The 24,445-nt window shown below is 41.8% G+C and overlaps 1 protein-coding gene across 1 annotated transcript in view; it reads right to left on the bottom strand.

The window, feature by feature from the left end:
• Positions 1-10,710, bottom strand: part of LOC128697842 (uncharacterized) — a 30,822-nt gene extending 20,112 nt beyond the window's left edge. Inside the window, exon 1 of the mRNA XM_053789785.2 lies at positions 10,253-10,710. Coding sequence (XP_053645760.1) covers positions 10,253-10,447 — 195 coding nt within the window. The 5' untranslated portion in view covers positions 10,448-10,710. The remainder of the gene's footprint in view (positions 1-10,252) is intronic.
• Positions 10,711-24,445: the final 13,735 nt, after the last annotated feature.

Here is a 24,445-nt window from a genome sequence, read left to right as displayed (position 1 = left end):
ATTATTATTATTATTATTATTATTATTATTATTATTATTATTATTATTATTATATTTAGGGAGAGCGCTAAATCTCTAAGGTTCATGCAGCGACTAGTAAGTTATTAAAATGTTAGTTACTGATATTGTGTTGTTAATTACTTCTTCCTAAGACTCCTGCAGGTTGCATGCACCTCGTGCATTTGCAAGGCCCAAGATATACTCGGACTTACCCACTGGACTGAGGTCAGAGGGATCCTACAAGGATAAAACTAAGATGTTGAAGAACTTGTCAAAGATATACTAATATCCTGGATTCGTACACAGTGCGGAGTCGGCGAAAGTGAGGCATGAAGTGAGGAAGAGGGAAGAAGAGAGGAATAACAAGGTAAAACAAAGTGGGAGAAGAACAGAAATAACAAAGAAAAACAAGGAAGGAGAAGAACAAGGAGGGAGAGAGAAGAAAGGAAAGTTATAAGTAACCTATGTTCATGTTTGTAAACAAGCCGTGTGGTGGTGTGTTGGGAAGCAACTTGAACCAAGCAACTGTGGTGGAACTTTATATCTCAAATACTTACAAATGACAACCATGTCTGCTTAAATCTCCCTCTCACCCCCCCCCTCTCTCTCTCTCTTAATAATGTGTTCCTCCATTCTCTCTCTTACACTCACAACAGAGGATTCAGCCTTTCTCCAGATAAAAAAAAAAGCTGAAAAGTGTTTCAGGAGAAAGGCCTATCGGCTACTCTAACATCAAAAAATAATTTAGTTATCCTTAAAATACAGAATAAAGTAAGCTCGCAAGTGTATAAACGGGGAGACATACAACTATATACCCATCATCGGCTGGTGAAAAAGAATATGCAGTATTTAAATATCCGGGTACGTTAACTTTTTTCTGTATATATATATATATATATATATATATATATATATATATATATATATATATATATATATATATATATATATATATAAAGGTAGCTTAGCCGGCGGCCAATTCCGAGAGTGAGTGTACCATGATCACCAGCAGTCGCGTCCAGACATTCTTCATAGTAGATCACCTCATACACATCGTGTATACTCGTGTCGCACAGGTCGTGTAGTACACTCACACTCCGGTGATGTACAAGTGTCGCACAGGTCGTGTAGTACACTCACACTCCGGTGATGTACAAGTGTCGCACAGGTCGTGTAGTACACTCACACTCCGGTGATGTACAAGTGTCGCACAGGTCGTGTAGTACACTCACACTCCGGTGATGTACAAGTGTCGCACAGGTCGTGTAGTACACTCACACTCCGGTGATGTACAAGTGGAGAAGTGTGTGGATGTCACCGCCAGACATAATGATGATAAAAGCTAAATATGAGGAGGCTGACGAGATGGCAGATGACGGCTTCAGGAATTTATGCTATTTCCTCTATTAACATTCCTCTCCAATTAATACATCACTTAATATACCGAAGTACAGTATTTTCTTTATATTGCATATTTTTTTTAAAACCTCGGCAGTTTCCCACCAAGGTAACAAAGATGAAAGCTTTCACCATCATTCATTCCATAGGTACATAACTCTTCAGTGACTCATCAAATAGCAATTTCTCCACCCGACTTTCGAAGGCATTTTATTTCCCCATCTTCAAAACTGTAAAATGTCCTGAATCTCTTCGTAGATTGCCGTGCTCACACTCCAACAGCAGCTTCAATCTCACACACTTTCCTTTATCAGCTACAATGGAACATACAATTCGGCCTTATGTACTCATGACCAGTTTTGAGGGTTCTATCCTCGTATCCCGGTCTGAGGTCGTTTAATGTTATAATAGGCGCACTACCGGCACAACTGAAGGGTCATGAAAAAGACAAGTACGTATTTGGAGAGTTACTCCCGACGACCAGAGCAACAACACCGTGTGTACTTGATAAATCTCACAACTGAGGGAAAGTTTGTCCAATACACGTTAGCCTTGCTAAGTGTTTGTTTAACCCTATTTATCACCAGTTTGCTAGTCATTTCCAGGAAGGACACAGGTTATAGACCAAGCCCAATTAACTGAGACAACATATCGCTGTGTAGGTCTTTATTGCGATTACTGAGTACACTCGGGACGGTTACATACTATACACACACTAATACAATCACTCATACACTACACATACTGTACTGACAACCGACAGTACCTACGATGGACTGCGTGATGGATAGCCTGACAGACCAGACCGTATACAGAGAGGAGTAGTAGTAGTTGTGATATTACAGAGAACTGTAACCGCATAGGTCACTCAGTGTTCACAGACCCGTCAAGGGAGGCCTGGTCTGAGACCGGGCCACAAAATAATGATCCCCAAGGTTCTGAATTACCAACAAGGCAGCCTCAGAGCTGCTATGTAATGATGGAAGCAGTAATATTAAGATACAATTACAAATTACACTGATAATGCCATTATGGTGCTGTGGGTAAGAACGTGTGGCCAGGTCAGTGAGGTTAAGTACCGCTGGGCTTGGAGAGTAACTGGATGAGTAACTTGTGTAGAGTAACCGGATGGATAACTAGTGTAGAGTAACTGGAAGGGTAACTAGTGTAGACAGCCGCGCCCTTGGGTAGGGGTAACCTCGACAAACCAATTAAGGACTTCTTGCCCGTGACGCATTGTACCCAGAATTAATGTAATTATTAAATTCCCGCACCAGGAACAAGACTGACACAACACTTAAGAACAACATTATTATTATGTATAATCATACAAACATTATTTATAATAAAGCAATAATGTCAAAATATAAAGCAATAAGTCCCGCCTATTGTTGCTAAGCCCCGCCCTAAAACTGGCCGCCTGCCTTGGCCATCTATCAAAGAGGATATACACAGAGAGATGTATATACACCGTGATGAAGACTAATATATACAAAAAATTGCGTTATATACACTAAGGTGTTATGAACTCCGAGAGATATACACATTGCGAGGTTACTTCACTCCCTATTTCAGGAATTAAAAGTTTTAATGAAATGCAGTCATATTGACCTTTATATAGTCGATAGGTTTAAAACTTAGTCAGCCATCTGCTCTGACCAGCTCAACCTGTGACCTTCATCAACAGACACTATAAAAAATGTTTACAGGAAGAGGAACTACATACACAAGAACAAGGCCAAAAGATCCGAGCAAGGGCATAAATATTTTTATTTATTTTAAGAATTTCCCCCTGGGGCAAAATTTTTAATAAGCCTAAGGAATAAAAAAATGGAAAAAAAATAAATATCAGAACATTAGCTCTAACCAAACATTTATGTGGCCTTAAAGACCGTGCAGTCGGCAGGCTTTAAACCTAACAAATAAACATCATCCGCAGTATACATACCCAAGGAGTGTTTCTCTGTGTATATACAGTGATTTACTTCAGCCAATATATTACCCCCTAAGAGTTAAGGTAAATTTTATTCTTGGTGTACAGATAAAATGCTGCCTTGCTGACCCACGTACAGTCGATAGGTTTCACACTTAAACACTGGGTAGATCGCTGAAAAAACATAGAATGTAAGAGTGCAGGCTGAGGCACGATGCTTCCAAGTCTGTGGTGGTCAGTAGACTGCAGCTGTTCTTGTCATTCCTTTGTGATGTTCACTGCTGCGTCTTCCCTGTCCTACATACAACCTCCCCCCCCCTTGCCATCACTTGTAGTGGGAATGAGAGAGTTAATTAAACATATCTGATATTGGATAAAACTTTAGGTGGCTTGCACCTTTACTGACTCGTGTATCAAGGTTACTTAAAGACCATTCCGGGGGTCACCGCCCCTTTGTTTTTTCACTAGATGTATTTTGAACCCTCTAGCCCAGGGAGTAATTCCCATGTGCAGATTTCGCACTTCCAGATTTTTTTTCGAGGCGCAAATTACGAGTAACTTAGAATATAAGTTTTAACTTAAAACTTAGAATTTATTACAAAGAAAATAAACAACTGAGCTGTTTATTATGAGATATACTCCTGATAAAACTTATAATACCACACTGATTATACTGGTAAACAATGGCTTCAGTTTACGTGAAATAAGATGTATTTCTCATCAACTTCGGAACACTGTATTCAAATCTGAACCTAGTTTTGTTCCAAATGTTGCTTCCGTGATATACAACGCCACGGTGAAAGATCTCACCCAGACAGCCATCACAGAGAGGAGATATCACGGACACCTGAGGATCAGTATGATGGTCAACTACTGCCGGACACTGCTGCCGGAGAACCATTCTCAAGTAAAAAAAAAAAAGCCTGAAAACTGTGTAAATGTTTATATGACTGGAATTGTTTTATGTTTTATTTTATGAATTTGTTATAAAATATTTTTGTCATTGCAAGCACCACATTTAATATGTAAGCATTATATAATACCTATAACTGTTGAGTAACATAAACTTACGAGTCTTGATCAATGCATCAGAGTTAGTTTAAAATAATCAAATAGATTTCTGAACTGGATAAAATGTTTAAATTTGTTGGCTAATCTTTTTACACAGCTGTCATTGATAAACCTGGACTAACGATTTACAAATATTCACGCAAGCTATATTTAAAGCCGTAAAATGGGGTACTGACGGAAGAAATTCGTAGAGGATTATCTAAAAACAGTCTCTCTGTCTCTCTCTCTCTCTCTAGGCCAAAGCTCACAGGTGCCACGTTATCCCCGTGATACAACACATCACTGCATTTTTTGTTATTATTTATTTCCAAACAAAATAATAAAATATCATCCGGTCGTCCTGGTTCCCACATGAGACACCCTCCTTCACTCTCTCTCTCTCTCTCTCTTGCTCTACTTACACAAGCTGAATGCGGCAACACGTCAAGTTACACACAGACATGACCAAGGGTTACATTATGCAACAAATCATACATTAAAAGTGCGCGCCGGACACAGCTTATTGAGGCGCACCAAAACAGTGGCTGTCTGCGCCTCATCACCCATCTTAATAAACCACAAGACGGGAACCCCTACCTCATCTTCCTTAACTCCTGCACATTTCGTTTTTGGCAACCTCCGGGCATAGCGAGCACGTTTAAACAAACTGCTGGCCACAGGCGGATATTGTGCACTGTGTTCCCTACCACAGTAGTCCAACAAGGTGTAATGATGTCCCCTTTATGTGACGCTGTCTTTCACAACTGCCTTGCTCACTAATTGACAATGAATACCAGGAAATTTGTCACTTCCTCTGAAAAATGTAACTAATAAAATTAAGCAAAATTTTCTATTTTGCATTAAAGCTAACCTGACAGCTTAATGTAACTTTGCTAAACAGAACTTTTTAATAATAATAATAATAATAATAATAATAATAATAATAATAATAATAATAATAATAATAATAATATAATCATATCTAAAACTGCTAATTTACGTAAATTCTTTTCCTTGTAGTTAATAAAAAAATAACTTGACATATAGATCGACACCATGCCCAGCCCTTCTAGGGTAGGGTAGGTGCCTGAGTCCGAGCCTTTAGCTCATAAGACTGTCATTCCCATTAGCCCCCTTGTGGCGGGGATGGCAGACCAGAGAGGCCTAGCTTATGGCTAGGCCTGGGGACAGTTGGTCCCAAAGATGAGGAGGTACTTGTGCCTCCTCCCATGGGAGACTTAGGTCTCAGACACTCCCTAAAGAGGGAGCCAAGGCCGGGCCACCACTTGGAAAAGGCCCGGGCCGGGAGAATACCGGCTAATATTTAATAATAATAATAATAATAACTTGACATAGCTACTATGTAACAACCTCAAGGACTGTTAACTTGTTTAATGTAGTTTACAACACAAAATGTTCGTTTATGTGACTGTAACGTACCTAACAAAGGTTAAACCATTTTGTCAGCCAGAGTGAGTGTAACAGGTCACGTCGAGAAGGTCTGGTTTACTGGTGACCTCCATAAGTGACACTTATGACTCTCCCTCTTCCCCTTAACACTGTTTCATAAACGGGTCACTAAGCTCGTCACTGAAAAACACATTAGAGGAATGAATATCGTTTTTTTTATCTTAAACGCTGTAAAATATTCGCTGTTATTGTGCCCTGGTTAGTACATGATTCACTATCCTGTGGCTGTATAGCCCTTGTGGTTTAGCTCTTCTTTTTGATAATAATAATAATCACTATCCTGTGTGTCCTGGCTAGGACAAGATTCGTTATCCTATGTATCTTTAGCTAGGAAAGGATTCAGTATCCTATATAGCTTAGCTACGACAGGATTCACCATCCTGTGTGCCCTATGACAGGATTAACTATCCTATGTGTCCTGGTTAGGACAGGATTCATTATCCTATGTCCTGGTTAGGACAGGATTCACCATCCTGTATGTCCTGGCTTGGATAAGATTCGTTATCCTTTGTATCCTGGCTAGGACAAGATTCACAGTGGAATTTAGGTGGAGCCTAACTTGTTGTATCGCTGTAATGGAGCCTAACTTGTTGTATCACTGTAATGGAGCCTCACATCGCTTTCAATCTAAGGAGGAAGAGGTTGCTCAATTTCCCCTTCAAGGAGCTTCACTTGTTTTGACACCACTGTGGTGGAGCCTCACTTGTTATGGCAACAATACTAGAGCCTCACCTGTGGTGGCAACACCAGTGAAGCCCTGCTTCTGGTGACAACACTGGTGGAGCCTCACCTGTGATGGCAACACTAGTCGAGCCTTGCCTTTGACAACACTGGTGGAGCCTCACCTGTGGTGGGAATACTAGTGAGGCCTCACTTGTGGTGACAGCACTAGTGGAGCCTTGTCTTTGTTGACAACACTGGTGGAGCCTCGCCTGTGGTGGGAACACTGGAGCCTCACCTGTGGTGGGAACACTGGCGGAGCCTCACCTGTGGTGGTAACACTGGTGGAGCCTCACCTGTGGTGGCAACACTGGTGGAGCCTCACCTGTGGTGGCAACACTGGTGGAGCCTCACCTGTGGCAACACTGGTGGAGCCTCACCTGTGGTGGCAACACTGGTGGAGCCTCACCTGTGGCGGCAACACTGGAGCCTCACCTGTGATGGCAACAATGAGTCAGCCACTAGCCAAGGACAACCCGACTGCACATCTCCATGATGTGAATTTACTGTATTTAACTGAAAGAGAAAGACACCATTATCATCACACAACTTTTTTATCTTCCAGGCAAGAAACTGATTAAGCAATCAAAACTATATATTTACAATTCTTTAAAGTGTGAGATTGGCAAGTGTACAAATCTGTAGTTTACACCTGTCAGTCTCACTTCAGAGGAATAATTTTACTTACAAATATATAGTTTTGATTTCTTAATAATGTTTTTTTGCTTGGGAGATTAGAAAGCTGTGAGACGACATCCCCTGAGGGATGTGAAGTTGGCTGTCCTTGGCCAGTGACATTTGTCAATCTGTACTTTTCATGGGAAAGCAAAAGCATCCAGTTACCATAGTTTTTGTTAGGTTAAACTGACTTCTCAGTCTCATTAAATTATTTTTTGCTGCATTAGGCAATTAATTCTCGCCACAGGTAATGCAAAGCTTCAGGCAATAACCATCAGACAAAAGCTAAAATTAATCTCCCTCCCGATCCCCCCCAAGTAAAAATCTTCTACATTAACTCTTTATTCTAACAATAATCACACTGGGTTAAAGTATTCTGTAGAAGCTAAAACTCAAATCAAACAGGAACTACAGTAATAAGTTTTGTAAAACTGAGTGGCATGCTCTTAGAACCATAAGATTATGTATTGTAATGGTGAACTTGACCTTGGAGATGATGTACCACCACCTCGAGAAGCTCTACTGAATGTAATCAGATGCAATTACAAGAGGGACTGTGATACGAAACAATGTGCCTGCAAAAAAAAAACATGGTGTGGAATGCTCACTTGATGTACTAAGTACAAGGAAGCCAGCAGTGCACACTTATCTTTCCCTTGTGTGAACAATATGGATAAATTGTAAAATGTCATATGTGAGGTAAAAAGGACCATTTTCTTTTTGGATTGTTGTTTTCTATTAGTAGCGAAGTTATCTGGTGCTCGATGTTAATATTAACATACATTTAAAACATATGGCATATGAATATTATGTCCCACAAGTATTTCATTAACGTCTTAGTTATAAATTATTTTACAATTAAGAACATAAGAGGGAAGGAGCACTGCTGAAGGCCTACTGGCCCAAGGTAAGTAAATCCAACCCACATGTCGGTTCTCTGAACCATTCATCTACAAACCTGTCAGGCACTGCAACTTCTTGGGATCTTAATACTTGGGAATTCTTCACTTGCCTATTTCTTGGGCACGACCTACTTCCACATCGAACAAATGTGACACCACCTATGACTGCTGCACCTCTCCTGTCTACGGTTTATAAGCTCCTTCTCCGCACGTATGCCGTATTCTATTCAAGATTGATGGACTGACCACATCGACTCAAGGTTGAGGGACTGATTACCTCATTCTCCTCCTGTTCTTCAAGATTCTCCTTTGTATGGACTGATGAAGCCACCGCGTGGCGAAACGTTTCCCCAATAAAGATACCCAAGAGTTGCACATGTGTCTAATTTATCAAATCCAACCCACACCCACTCATGTGCTTGTCTAACCTATTTTTAAAGCTACTTAAGGTTTTAGCTTCAATGTCTCTACTCGGCAGTTTGTTCCACTCATCTACAACTCTATTACCAAACCAATGCTTTCCCATATCCTTTCTAAATCCATTTTTTTCCAACTTGACCCCCAATGCTGAGAGTCCTGTCTTAGTTCTAGGTTGACTGACTCATGGTTCCTGCTAGGTTGATTGACTCATTGTTCCTGTTAGGTTGACTGACTCATTGTTCCTGCTAGGTTGATTGATTCATTGTTCCTGCTAGGTTGATTGACTCATTGTTCCTGCTAGGTTGATTGACTCATTGTTCCTGCTAGGTTGATTGACTCATGGTTCCTGCTAGGCTGATCGACTCATTGTTCCTGCTAGGTTGACTGACTCATTGTTCCTGCTAGGTTGATTGATTCATTGTTTCTGCTAGGCTGACTGACTCATTGTTCCTGCTAAGTTGATTGATTCATTGTTCCTGCTAGGTTGACTGACTCATTGTTCCTGCTAGGTTGATTGATTCATTGTTCCTGCTAGGTTGACTGACTCATTGTTCCTGTTAGGTTGACTGACTCATGGTTCCTGCTAGGCTGATTGATTCATTGTTCCTGCTAGGTTGACTAACTCATGGTTCCTGCTAGGTTGGAGACTATGGTGCTCTATTACCTTTAATATTTATCCACCTACCATAAAACCTACCTGCTTGAGACATTGGTAGGTTGGAGTGACGCATCGAGTCCCACAAACACAAGGAGACTAGAGCCTATTACGACTCTGGCTCAATAATAACCTATTTAATTGATCTGTTCAGTCAAGCTGGTAGTGTTACACTTTGTGTTTAAGTAAGTTTATTTAGACACAAGTACACATAAGTACAATTTTTATAATGTAAACTAAGATAGCCCAAAAAAAGTCAGTGACATTCTCTTCTCTGAGCTGATGAAAAATAAGTCTGGGAAGAGTTTTACCAGGAAATAATGAATTGATAAAAGCTACACAGAGCGAAACGTTGTCCCAATAAGTTCTACAATGTTTCTCCACCATTGTTAGCACTACGCTATTTGGCTCCACTTACATGTATCCGGTGTCCAGTACAATTTGCTTTCACAAGCACATTACACTACGTGATAACTTACGTCGCGTAGACCATCAACTGCTTCAAGGATTCCTTATTCTGAAAGGTTATGCAAACAAGAATTTTTACCCAGGTCCTAAGACTTATATGTCAGGATGCGGTCTCACAAGGATGTCAGGATGCGGTCTCACAAGGATGTCAGGATGCGGTCTGACTAGGATGTCAGGATGCGGTCTCACTAGGATGTCAGGATGCGGTCTCACTAGGATGTCAGCATGCGGTCTCACTAGGATATAAGAAGCTAGGTCTCGCTAGGATGCCAGGATGCAGTCACTAGGATATCAGGATGCAGTCACTAGGATATCAGGATGCAGTTACTAGGATATCAGGATGCGGTCTCACTAGGATGTTAGAGGGTAGCGCTCTTCAAGAGGGCACTGCCCTCTTAATGGGCACGTCTGTCTATGGAGGTACATAAAAACGAAATGGGAAGTGTGTGCAGGGCGAGACTGTAATGTTGGTAGAAAGGCAGTCTGACACGGGCGTGGATACTCACCTTGACAGAAATGGGCGTGGGTACTCACTCTTTGACAGTCGTGGGTACTCACCCTGACAGGCGTGGGCAGCGTGGTAGCGCCCTCCCTGCCACGTCTCCGTCGATGTTCCCTACGGCGTCCGTCTACGTCAGTGTCCCTGTGACTATGCTGACGCTTGAAGCGTCTCCTCCTTCTCCTGGCGTCGGCCTCCGACGCCAGAAGCGTCAGTAGCATCAGCAGCAAGATCAAGCCTCGTGTCAGCAACATGGCTGCTTTTTAACACGCCTTCAGCATGCACATGGTCTCACACCTCAAAAAAATTCACATTTCCTCCCAAGACCTTTTTTTTTTTACCAATAACCACAAAAAAAGTATTCCAGGACACCTTTATAAATCTTGGGCAGAGTTTCACCACCGTTGTTTATTATAATTCTGGTAAAGTGGACACGTGTAGAGGGCAGGTGTAGCCGGAGACTCTGGATACGTCCATCACGTACAGTGTCTGGCAGTAGACTGACGCTCCTCCAGGCTGGGAAGATGTACCGTTGGCTCTCTGCTGGGAGTAACTGACATTGTACCTCAGTGTTGTGTACCAGTGTTGTACCTCAGTGTTGTGTACCAGTGTTGTACCTCAGTGTTGTGTACCAGTGTTGTACCTCAGTGTTGTGTACCAGTGTTGTACCTCAGTGTTGTGTACCAGTGTTGTACCTCAGTGTTGTGTACCAGTGTTGTACCTCAGTGTTGTGCACCAGTGTTGTACCTCAGTGTTGTGTACCAGTGTTGTACCTCAGTGTTGTGTACCAGTGTTGTACCTCAGTGTTGTGTACCAGTGTTGTACCTCAGTGTTGTGTACCAGTGTTGTACCTCAGTGTTGTGTACCAGTGTTGTACCTCAGTGTTGTGTACCAGTGTTGTACCTCAGTGTTGTGTACCAGTGTTGTACCTCAGTGTTGTGTACCAGTGTTGTACCTCAGTGTTGTGTACCAGTGTTGTACCTCAGTGTTGTGTACCAGTGTTGTACCTCAGTGCTGTGTACCAGTGTTGTACCTCAGTGTTGTGTACCAGTGTTGTACCTCAGTGTTGTGTACCAGTGTTGTACCTCAGTGTTGTGTACCAGTGTTGTACCTCAGTGTTGTGTAACAGTGTTGTACCTCAGTGTTGTGTACCAGTGTTGTACCTCAGTGTTGTGTACCAGTGTTGTACCTGAGTGCTGTGTACCAGTGTTGTACCTCAGTGTTGTGTACCAGTGTTGTACCTCAGTGCTGTGTACCAGTGTTGTACCTCAGTGTTGTGTACCAGTGTTGTACCTCAGTGTTGTGTACCAGTGTTGTACCTCAGTGTTGTGTACCAGTGTTGTACCTCAGTGTTGTGTACCAGTGTTGTACCTCAGTGCTGTGTACCAGTGTTGTACCTCAGTGTTGTGTACCAGTGTTGTACCTCAGTGTTGTGTACCAGTGTTGTACCTCAGTGTTATGTACCAGTGTTGTACCTCAGTGTTGTGTACCAGTGTTGTACCTCAGTGTTGTGTACCAGTGTTGTACCTCAGTGTTGTGTACCAGTGTTGTACCTCAGTGTTGTGCACCAGTGTTGTACCTCAGTGTTGTGTACCAGTGTTGTACCTCAGTGTTGTGTACCAGTGTTGTACCTCAGTGTTGTGTACCAGTGTTGTACCTCAGTGTTGTGCACCAGTGTTGTACCTCAGTGTTGTGTACCAGTGTTGTACCTCAGTGTTGTGTACCAGTGTTGTACCTCAGTGTTGTGTACCAGTGTTGTACCTCAGTGTTGTGTACCAGTGTTGTAACTCAGTGTTGTGTACCAGTGTTGTACCTCAGTGTTGTGTACCAGTGTTGTACCTCAGTGTTGTGTACCAGTGTTGTACCTCAGTGTTGTGTACCAGTGTTGTACCTCAGTGTTGTGTACAGTGGTGTGTACCAGTGTTGTACCTAAGTGTTGTGTACGAGTGTTGTACCTCAGTGTTGTGTACCAGTGTTGTACCAGTGTACCTCAGTGTTGTGTACCAGTGTTGTGTACCAGTGTTGTACCTCAGTGTTGTGTACCAGTGTTGTACCTGTGTTCTGTACCATTGTACCTCAGTGTTGTGTACAGTGGTGTGTACCAGTGTTGTACCTCAGTGTTGTGTACCAGTGTTGTACCTCAGTGCTGTGTACCAGTGTTGTACCTCAGTGTTGCGTACCAGTGTTGTATCTCAGTGTTGTGTACCAGTGTTGTACCTCAGTGTTGTGTACCAGTGGTGTGTACCAGTGTTGTACCTCAGTATTGTGTACCAGTGTTGTACCTCAGTGGTGTGTACCAGTGTTGCACCTCAGTGTTGTGTACCAGTGTTGTACCTCAGTGTTGTGTACTAGTGTTGTACTCAGTGTTGTGTACCAGTGTTGTACCTCAGTGTTGTGTACAGTGGTGTGTACCAGTGTTGTACCTCAGTGTTGTGTACCAGTGTTGTACCTCAGTGGTGTGTACCAGTGTTGCACCTCAGTGTTGTGTACCAGTGTTGTACCTCAGTGTTGTGTACCAGTGTTGTACTCAGTGTTGTGTACCAGTGTTGTACCTCAGTGTTGTGTACAGTGGTGTGTACCAGTGTTGTACCTCAGTGTTGTGTACCAGTGTTGTACCTCAGTGTTGTGTACCAGTGTTGTGTACCAGTGGTGTGTACCAGTGTTGTAACTCAGTGTTGTGTACCAGTGTTGTACCTCAGTGGTGTGTACCAGTGTTGTACCTCAGTGTAGTATACCAGTGTTGTACCTCAGTGTTGTGTACCAGTGTTGTATCTCAGTGTTGTGTACCAGTGTTGTACCTCAGTGTTGTGCACCAGTGTTGTACCTCAGTGTTGTGCACAGTGGTGTGTACCAGTGTTGTACCTCAGTGTTGTGTACAGTGGTGTGTACCAGTGTTGTACCTCAGTGTTGTGTACCAGTGTTGTACTTCAGTGTTGTGTACCAGTGTTGTACCTCAGTGTTGTGTACCTTCCTGGATGATTGTCGTCTACCAACCTACTATGTCATGCAGCAGGGGGGTAGTACCTTCCTGGATGATTGTCGTCTACCAACCTACTATGCCATGCAGCAGGGGGGTTAGTACCTTCCTGGATGATTGTTGTCTACCAACCTACTACGTCATGCAGCAGGGGGGAAGTACCTTCCTGGATGAATGTTGTCTACTAACCTATTATGTCATGCAGCAGGGGATTAGTACCTTCCTGGATGACTGTTGTCTAACGTAAGTAACGATACTTACAGAATTCATTACTTTTGTAGCTTGTGAGTTCATTACCTTTGTACCTAGTTCAGCTATCAGAACTTTGGGGGCCCAGTCCCTGGACCCATTACGTACCTCTGTAATCTGTAAATCCCTTTGTAACTTGTCATGATTGTGACCAGACCTACCTGGAGTTCATTACCTTTGTAAATTGTGATTTCATTACCTTTGTAAATTGTGAGTTCATTACCTTTGTAATTGTAAGTTCATTGCCTTTGTAACTTGCTCAGCTATCAAAACTTTGAGGCCCAGTCCCTGGACCAATTATGTACCTCTGTAATCTTTTGACTACCGCCCACGGGATGGGTATGGGGTGCATAATAAAGATATTTAACTAACTAACTGTTGTCTACCAACCTACTACATCATACAGCAGGAGGGTAATACCTCCCTGGATGATTGCTGCCTACCAGCACATTTACAAAGCAACTTGTCTTCACTGGAAGTTATGACCCTAGTAGGGTTAGCGCTTCTTTTTTATTATAATATATATGATAATTCATTCAGTTGATCTGTAAATGTACTTACTTGTTTTAGTTATCCTTCATTTAATACCGTTTTCTGTATATAACTTTCTTAAAAGAAAACGTTTATACAAGTAATAACTTGCGTATTATTTGATAACTTTTACCTTCCAAGGGGACGGGTATGTATATTTTTATTTAAACATTATGTGTTCATATAGTTCATTGTATAAATTAAAATAATTACATTAATAATTAGGTATTACGAAGATCCCAACTGAAATAAGTCACTCTGATTTTTTGAGGTTATCTTAGTCATATATAATTGTGTAATTGTACTAAATAAATCTACTTACTTGCCCAATAAAACCACTATGTCTTATATATTTCCCAGATACCTACTTACTATTAGGTGAACAGAGGCAGCAAGTGGAAGGTGACTAATACCCCGGTACCTACTTACTGTTAGGTGAACAGGGGCAGCAGGTGGAAGGTGACTAGTACCCAGGTACCTACTTACTGCTAGGTGAAAAGGTGTAAGGAGACATGAACAACATTTCCACTAGTGCCGGGAGTGGAAAGGTAGTGCGTAAGTTTATTCAGGTACAGGTACATATAAATACCTGGAACTTACCTGGAGTTTACCTGGAGAGGGTTTCGGTGGTCAACGCCCCCGCGGCCCGGTCTGAGACCAGGCTTCATGGCCTCATACTGTTACATAAATTATCATACACAGCAGCATATGTGTATTATTATAATCGTGGGGGAGCGCCAAACCCGTAGGATTATACAGCGCATGTGGGGGGAGGAATGGAAGGTATTCAGACTCAATTCAGGGAATCGGAGCACAGATCCAATTCCCTAGATCAAGAGCCCCTCACCAGCGTCAAGGAACCTCCCTTGAGGGTCAGAATATGTGTAGATTGCCCAGGGTAACCCCCGAAAGGTCAATCAATGTGACTTGTTACCATTGCGTTCTTATAATATCTTGTTATTTAAACCTTAAAAGTTAAAACAGCTATGTAACTCGACTGTGTGAAAAGCAGTTACAATAAAAGGAGATATGTCCGAGGTATATCTCCTCTCCAGATATACTCCAGGTATACTAGGAATAAGGTAAACTGAGTTATTAACATTAACACTAAAGAGAGGAGCAGATCACAGTAATAGGTCCATGAATGTTGCAGTAATAGGGTATGTTAGCTATACAAAAAATCACTCTCCTTCGGTTCTGTAGCTTTGACATGTGCAGGCAGTCGTCCGTTCCACTCCTTTATGAAGTTGCCCTTTTCCTCCTTGGATCAAACCTGATTACCTCACATTTCCTCCAAGCTTCCCCATAATAATTATAATAATTAAAAGAAGAAGGAGGAGGAGGAGGAAAAGAAGGAGGTGGCTAAGATATGCATGGCAATCGGAGCATGTGATTTTCATAGACCTATGGGGTCTCAGGCGGGTCCCTGAAGACCCTGATAATAATTTTTGCTCCCCCGCCCCATTAGGGATGATAATTCATGACCCTAGAAACCTAGACAGCACCATGAGCGTTAGTTAACACGTCGCCTAATTCTCAACTCACGTATTTTCTATGCTTAAACGCCCACTATATACCCAAAGTTCTTGCCACAGTGACGCTATCTGAATTTATTTTAGTCACCTACAACTCGACTACCAAACCAGTACGTCGCTATATCTTTTCTAAATCTAAATTTCTCCAACTTGAATCCATTGCTACTAGTTCTGTCTTGGTTAGATATTTTCAACATACTATTTAAATCAAGAAAAAACATACAACATACACAAAAAGACTTCTATATGCATTTTTATTATTATCATCATTATTATTATTATTATTATTATTATTATTATTATTATTATTATTATTATTATTATTATTATTATTATCATCATCATTATTATTATTATTATTATTATTATTATTATTATTATTATAATTATTATCATCATCATCCTCATCATCATCATCATCACATCATCAGAAAGCTCTAAACTCACAAGGGATCCTAATGTACAATTAAAAACTAATCCTGGTTCACATAAAGAGCAGAGATGAGAATAAACAAACAAGGGGAATTAGCAAGAGGGATATCCCGGAAAATTATTTTGAGCAGATAGCCTGAGCCAAGTATTGTTGACGCTGAAGTAGTAGGTATGAGTGGTTTGTTTGTTGGATTGTTTGTTTGTTGGATGGTTGGTTTGTTGGATGGTTAGTTTGTTGGATGGTTGGTTTGTTGGATGGTTGGTTTGTTGGATGGTTGGTTTGTTGGATGGTTGGTTTCTTGGATGGCTTGTTTGTTGGATGGTTTGTTTGTTGAATGGTTGGTTTGTTGGATGGTTGGTTTGTTGGATGGTAGGTTTGTTGGATGGTTGGTTTGTTGGATGGTTGGTTTGTTGGATGGTTGGTTTCTTGGATGGCTTGTTTGTAGGATGGTTTGTTTGTTGAACGGCTGGTTTCTTGGATGGTTGGTTTGTTGGATGGTTGGTTTCTTGGAGGGCTTGTTTGTTGGATGGTTTGTTTGTTGAATGGTTGGTTTCTTGGATGGCTTGTTTGTTGGATGGTTGGTTTGTTGAATGGTTGGTTTCTTGGATGGCTTGTTTGTTGGATGGTTGGTTTCTTGGATGGTTGGTTTCTTGGATGGCTTGTTTGTTGGATGGTTGGTTTCTTGGATGGCTTGTTCGTTGGATGGTTTGTTTGTTGGATGGGTGGTTTGTTGGATGGTTGGTTTGTTGGATGGCTTGTTTGTTGGATGGTTGGTTTCTTGAATGGCTTGTTTGTTGGATGGTTTGTTTGTTGGATGGTTGGTTTGTTGGATGGTTTGTTTGTTGGATGGTTTGTTTGTTGGATGGTCTGTTTGTTAGATGGTTTGTTTGTTGGATGGTTTGTTTGTTGGATGGTTGGTTGGTTGGATGGTTTGTTTGTTGGATGGTTTGTTGGATGGGTGGTTTGTTGGATGGTTGGTTTGTTGGATGGTTTGTTTTTTGGATGGTTGGTTTCTTGGATGGCTTGTTTGTTGGATGGTTTGTTTGTTGGATGGTTTTTGTTGGATGCATGGTTTGTTGGATGGTTGGTTTGTTGGATGGTTTGTTTGCTGGATGGTTGGTTTCTTGGATGGCTTGTTTGTTGGATGGGTGGTTTGTTGGATGGTTCGTTTGTTGGATGGTTCGTTTGTTGGATGGTTGGTTTGTTGGATGGTTTGTTTGTTGGATGGTTGGTTTGTTGGATGGTTCGTTTGTTGGATGGTTCGTTTGTTGGATGGTTGGTTGGATGGTTGGTTTCTTGGATGGTTGGTTTGTTGGATGGGTGGTTTCTTGGATGGCTTGTTCGTTGGATGGTTTGTTTGTTGGATGGGTGGTTTGTTGGATGGTTGGTTTGTTGGATGGTTGGTTTCTTGGATGGCTTGTTCGTTGGATGGTTTGTTTGTTGGATGGTTGGTTTGTTGGATGGTTGGTTTGTTGGATGGTTGGTTTGTTGGATGGTTTGTTTGTTGGATGGTTGGTTTGTTGGATGGTTGGTTTCTTGGATGGCTTGTTCGTTGGATGGTTTGTTTGTTGGATGGCTTGGTTTGTTGGATGGTTGGTTTGTTGGATGGTTGGTTTGTTGGATGGTTGGTTTGTTGGATGGTTGGTTTGTTGGATCGGTGATTTGTTGGATGGTTGGTTTGTTGGATGGTTGGTTTGTTGGATGGTTTGTTTGTTGGATGGTTGGTTTCTTGGATGGCTGGTTTCTTGGATGGATGGCTTGTTCGTTGGATGGTTTGTTTGTTGGATGGTTGGTTTGTTGGATGGGTGGTTTGTTGGATGGTTGGTTTGTTGGATGGTTGGTTTGTTGGATGGTTGGTTTGTTGGATGGTTGGTTTGTTGGATGGTTGGTTTGTTGGATGGTTGGTTTCTTGGATGGCTTGTTCTTTGGATGGTTTGTTTATTGGATGGGTGGTTTGTTGGATGGGTGGTTTGTTGGATGGGTGGTTTCTTGGATGGCTTGTTGGATGGTTTGTTTGTTGGATGGTTGGTTTCTTGGATGGGTGGTTTTTTGGATGGATGGCTTGTTCGTTGGATGGCTTGTTTGTTGGATGGTTGGTTTGTTGGATGGGTGGTTTGTTGGATGGGTGGTTTGTTGGATGGTTGGTTTGTTGGATGGTTGGTTTGTTGGATGGTTGGTTTGTTGGATGGTTGGTTTGTTGGATGGTTGGTTTGTTGGATGGTTGGTTTGTTGGATGGTTGGTTTGTTGGATGGTTGGTTTGTTGGATGGTTGGTTTGTTGGATGGTTGGTTTCTTGGATGGCTTGTTCGTTGGATGGTTTGTTTGTTGGATGGGTGGTTTGTTGGATGGTTGGTTTGTTGGATGGTTGGTTTGTTGGATGGTTGGTTTGTTGGATGGTTGGTTTGTTGGATGGTTGGTTTGTTGGATGGTTGGTTTGTTGGATGGTTGGTTTGTTGGATGGTTGGTTTCTTGGATGGCTTGTTCGTTGGATGGTTTGTTTGTTGGATGGGTGGTTTGTTGGATGGTTGGTTTGTTGGATGGTTGGTTTCTTGGATGGGTGGTTTGTTGGATGGTTGGTTTGTTGGATGGTTGGTTTGTTGGATGGTTGGTTTGTTGGATGGTTTGTTTGTTGGATGGTTGGTTTCTTGGATGGCTTGTTCGTTGGATGGTTTGTTTGTTGGATGGTTGGTTTGTTGGATGGGTGGTTTGTTGGATGGATGGCTTGTTCGTTGGATGGTTTGTTTGTCGGATGGTTGGTTTGTTGGATGGGTGGTTTGTTGGATGGTTGGTTTGTTGGATGGTTGGTTTGTTGGATGGTTGGTTTGTTGGATGGTTGGTTTGTTGGATGGTTGGTTTCTTGGATGGTTGGTTTCTTGGATGGCTTGTTCGTTAGATGGTTTGTTTGTTGGATGGGTGGTTTGTTGGATGGGTGGTTTGTTGGATGGTTGGTTTGTTGGATGGGTGGTTTGTTGGATGGGTGGTTTGTTGGATGGGTGGTTTGTTGGATGGTTGGTTTGTTGGATGGTTTGTTGGATGGTTGGTTTCTTGGATGGCTTATTCGTTAGATGGTTTGTTTGTTGGATGGGTGGTTTGTTGGATGGGTGGTTTGTTGGATGGGTGGTTTGTTGGATGGGTGGTTTCTTGGATGGCTTGTTGGATGGTTTGTTTGTTGGATGGTTTGTTTGTTGGATGGGTGGTTTGTTGGATGGTTTGTTTGTTGGATGGTTGGTTTGTTGGATGGTTTGTTGGATGGTTGGTTTCTTGGATGGCTTGTTCGTTGGATGGTTTGTTTGTTGGATGGGTGGTTTGTTGGATGGTTGGTTTGTTGGATGGTTGGTTTGTTGGATGGGTGGTTTGTTGGATGGTTGGTTTGTTGGATGGTTGGTTTGTTGGATGGTTGGTTTGTTGGATGGTTTGTTGGATGGGTGGTTTCTCGGATGCGTGGTTTCTTGGATGGCTTGTTCGTTGGATGGGTGGTTTGTTGGATGGTTGGTTTGTTGGATGGTTGGTTTTTTGGATGGCTTGTTCGTTGGCTGGTTTGTTTGTTGAATGGTTGGTTTGTTGGATGGTTGGTTTGTTGGATGGTTGGTTTGTTGGATGGGTGGTTTGTTGGATGGTTGGTTTGTTGGATGGTTGGTTTGTTGGATGGTTGGTTTGTTGGATGGTTTGTTGGATGGTTGGTTTCTTGGATGGCTTGTTCGTTGGACGGTTTGTTTGTTGGATGGGTGGTTTGTTGGATGGTTGGTTTGTTGGATGGTTGGTTTGTTGGATGGTTGGTTTGTTGGATGGTTGGTTTGTTGGATGGTTGGTTTGTTGGATGGGTGGTTTGTTGGATGGTTGGTTTGTTGGATGGTTGGTTTGTTGGATGGTTGGTTTCTTGGATGGTTGGTTTCTTGGATGGCTTGTTCGTTGGATGGTTTGTTTGTTGGATGGGTGGTTTGTTGGATGGTTGGTTTGTTGGATGGGTGGTTTGTTGGATGGTTGGTTTGTTGGATGGTTGGTTTGTTGGATGGTTGGTTTGTTGGATGGTTGGTTTCTTGGATGGCTTGTTCGTTGGATGGTTTGTTTGTTGGATGGCTTGTTCGTTGGATGGTTTGTTTGTTGGATGGCTTGTTCGTTGGATGGTTTGTTTGTTGGATGGGTGGTTTGTTGGATGGTTGGTTTGTTGGATTTTTGGTTTGTTGGATGGTTGGTTTGTTGGATGGTTGGTTTGTTGGATGGTTGGTTTGTTGGATTTTTGGTTTGTTGGATGGTTGGTTTGTTGGATGGTTTGTTTGTTGGATGGTTGGTTTGTTGGATGGTTGGTTTGTTGGATGGTTGGTTTGTTGGATGGTTTGTTTGTTGGATGTTGGTTTGTTTTATGGTTGGTTTGTTGGGTTTGTGTGTTGGATGGTTTGTCGGATGGATAGTTTGTTGGATGGTTGGTTTACTGTTAAGTTTGAAGCCTATCGAGTATATGAGTGTCATTAAGGCTGCATATCACCTGTCATCATTATTCAAGAATACTTTAAAATTCCTTAAATCTGTGTACACATGGTATATACATCGAGAGATGTATATATCATGGTATATACATCGAGAGATGTATATATCATGGTATATACATCGAGAGATGTATATATCATGGTATATACATGGAGAGATGTATATACCATGGTATATACATCGAGAGATGTATATACCATGGTATATACATCGAGAGATGTATATATCATGGTATATACATCGAGAGATGTATATATCATGGTATATACATGGAGAGATGTATATACCATGGTATGTATCATGGTATGTGAATAAATGGCTTATAAAACCGACAAGTTAATGAAAGAGACTCTTGGGCAACATCTGAGTATCTTTATTCTGGAAACGTTTCGCCACACTGTGGCTTTATCTGTCCAGTGCAGAAAGAGCTGAAAGATGAGGAGTTTTGAGGTAATTCGTCCCTCAGCCTGGAGTCGATGTGTTTAGTCCATCATCTTGACAAAAGCGCAGCATTTTTGTCAAAACTGCGGGACTGATTACCCCAAACTCCTCATCTTTCACCTCTTTCTGCACTGGACTGATGAAGATACTGTATGGCGAAACTTTTACAGAATAAAGATACCCAAATGCTGCACAAGTGTCTCATTTATCACACCATGGTATATACCATGTGTGTGTGTGTGTGTGTGTACTCACCTAATTGTACTCACCTAATTGTGGTTGCAGGGGTCGAAACTCAGCTCCTGGCCCCGCCTCTTCACTGATCGCTACTGGATCCTCTCTCTCTCTGCTTCCTGAGCTTTGTCATACCTCTTCTTAAAACTATGTATGGTTCCTGCCTCCACTACTTCACTTGCTAGGCTATTCCACTTGCTGACAACTCTATGACTGAAGAAATACTTCCTAACGTCCCTGTGACTCGTCTGAGTCTTCAGCTTCCAGTTGTGACCCCTTGTCCCTGTGTCCCCTCTCTGGAACATCCTATCTCTGTCCACCTTGTCTATTCCCCGCAGTATCTTGTATGTCGTTATCATGTCTCCCCTGACCCTTCTGTCCTCCAGTGTCGTCAGTCCGATTTCCCTTAACCTTTCCTCGTACGACATTCCCTTGAGCTCTGGGACTAGCCTTGTTGCAAACCTTTGTACTTTCTCTAACTTCTTGACGTGCTTGACCAGGTGTGGGTTCCAGACTGTTGCTGCATACTCCAGTATGGGCCTAACATACACAGTGTACAGTGTCTTGAACGATTCCTTATTAAGGTATCGGAACGCTATTCTCAGGTTTGCCAGGCGCCCGTATGCTACAGCGGTTATTTGGTTGATGTGTGCCTCCGGTGATGTGCTCGGTGTTATGGTCACCCCAAGGTCTTTCTCCCTGAGTGAGGTCTGTAGTCTTTGTCCACCTAGCCTATACTCTGGTAGCCTATACTCTCAGGTAGTTGCCCAGTTTCAAGGGATGTGTTGAAGATTGTGGTTAGAGGCACGCACAGCATCTCTGCGCCTTCTCTAAGGACCCATGGGGAGATGTTGTCCGGTCCCATCACCTTTGAGGTGTCAAGGTCACTTAAGAGCTTCTTCACCTCCTCCTCAGTTGTTCGTATGTCATCCAACACTTGTTGGTATATTCCCTCTTGATGTTCCCTTCTGTGCTGTCTTCCCACAGCCCTTCCTGTCTCTACTGTAAAAACTTCCTTAAATCTCCTGTTCAGCTCCTCACATACCTCCTGATCATTTCTTGTGAGTTCTCCACCTTCTGTCCTTAATCTGATCACCTGGTCTTTGACTGTTGTCTTCCTCCTGATGTGGCTATACAACAGTTCCGGGTCAGTCTTGATTCTCGATGCTATGTCATTTTCATACTGTCGCTGGGCCTCCCTCCTTACCTGTGCGTACTCATTCCTGGCTCTGCGACTGATCTCCCTATTTTCGTGTGTTCTCTGCCTTCTGTACTTTTTCCATTCTCTATTGCACTTTGTTTTTGCCTCCTTACACCGTCGGGTAAACCAGGGGCTCGTTCTGTGTGTGTGTGTGTGTGTGTGTGTGTGTGTGTGTGTGTGTGTGTGTGTGTGTGTGTGTGTGTGTGTGTGTGTGTGTGTGTGTGTGTGTGTCACGTGTGGGTTTTAACCAATTGAAGATAGAAATATTAAATTTGCAATGTAATTTTAACTGATATATAAGTTAAAACTGTTAAAAAGATCGTTAATAGCATTTTCTTATTATTACCAAGGCGTAATGAATATCATAATAAACGGTGTATAGATAAAATAAATTAATTATTTTTTCAGAGATGATAGTTGAAAAAAATATTTTAATTAAAAAGATGAAATATAGATGGGAATTTTTTTTTATTTTTCTTTGCTGTTCATGTGGCGCCAAAATTATAACTCATATGGTGAAATACAGACGAGAAACTTTTTTTTTTTTTAATAAAAGTAATTCTTTTTCTATTATTATTATTATTATAATCAAGGGGGAAGCGCTAAACCCGGAGGATTATACAGCGCCTGGGGGGGGGATGTGGAAGGCATTCAGGCTTAATTCGGGGAACTGGAGCACAGATCCAATTCCCTAAATCAAGAGCCCCTCACCAACATCAAGGAGCCTTCCTTGAGGGGAGAATTCTTTTTCTAGAAGTCGTTTTTAATAAATATTTGAAGAATTAAGGAAGTGTAATAACCCTGAGAGGCATCGGAGTTGGCAACACTGGCGACACTCCGGTGCCCAGTGCCAGACGTATGAGCACCAGGCCAACAGACGCCTTCCTCTATGTTATATGAATTATTTCCCCTCCAAATCATGCTATATAAAATTAAAAGAAATATAATAACCATTAACTTAACAGAGTGTAAAGGTATTTATTTGCGTGGTGAGATCAGTGAAGCACATCTTCAAGGGATATCTAATATAGATTATAAGAAATATTATATTTATTATGCTTTTGGAGCGACGCCGGTCAGAGCTCCTCCAGCTGTATACTTTCTAACTTATTCTACTCACTTGCTTTCTTAGATGTTAAGTCTGTCCAATGTACTAGGCCGCAATTCACCTGTACATTAACATAAAAAACGTAACTATCAGTGTATATACAGTACTGAGATATAGTATACACCTCTTGGGATATATACCCGGTATATATACTGTGGGTATCTGTATTTACCCACAGGTATATAATCCTCGGTGTATATACAAAAATCTACATACCTCAGTGTATGTATACAGGATATATACCCTGTGTACATGCACGCATATTCTCTTTTCGATGCATATAGAGATATGCACCTCTGTGTATATATACCGAGATACACATTTCTCGATATATATCAATGAAAGATACCTCACGGTGAATATACACTGAGATACATGCCACTCGGATTATATACATCTAACAGTTTCTATACATTTTTAAGTATACGCTCTCAGTGTATATATTATGAGAAATATGCACCTCTGGGTGAATGGTATATTCACTCCACAATGCAGGATTTCCCCCCTGTCTGAAGTGTACTTAGCCACTGGAAGACTATCGTAATTCACTCAAATAACTCCCTCAGGTACAAGCAAACTACCAAGAATCAATATACAAGCAAGTATATAAAAAAAAAAAATTCACGAACCATCAATAATGAACAAGAATTCAACAAACTACTATGTACAATCAGTAACAAATAAAACAGAGCAAAAAAAGAGTAAATATTCCACATACACTAAAAACGACACATAAATAAGAATTAATGTAACCTTAAACTACCACTACCAGCAATAATAAAGCATAAACAACTAATAACGAAGATACAAAGGAACAACAGCATCAATGACCATCACACTTCTCACCAAGACTGGTCTAGCCACTGTGAACTTTCTATTTTCTTCATTTTTTGACTCCACCTCTGTGTTGTTACAACCACATGGTACTTACTCTCTCTGGTGCTTTCACTCTTTCCTGCCTCACCTCTCTCCTCCTACCACTATCCCACCCTCTTCCTACTTGTCTTCCCGTTTTTTCCCTTCTCCTTATTTCCCTATTCTCTCTCTTTCCTAACACA

This window comes from Cherax quadricarinatus, chromosome 68, assembly GCF_038502225.1.
Source record: "Cherax quadricarinatus isolate ZL_2023a chromosome 68, ASM3850222v1, whole genome shotgun sequence".
NCBI classification, from domain to species: Eukaryota; Metazoa; Arthropoda; class Malacostraca; order Decapoda; family Parastacidae; genus Cherax; species Cherax quadricarinatus.
The sequence above is the reverse complement of the archived record's forward strand: the minus strand, read 5'-3'. Positions and strand labels throughout refer to the sequence as shown.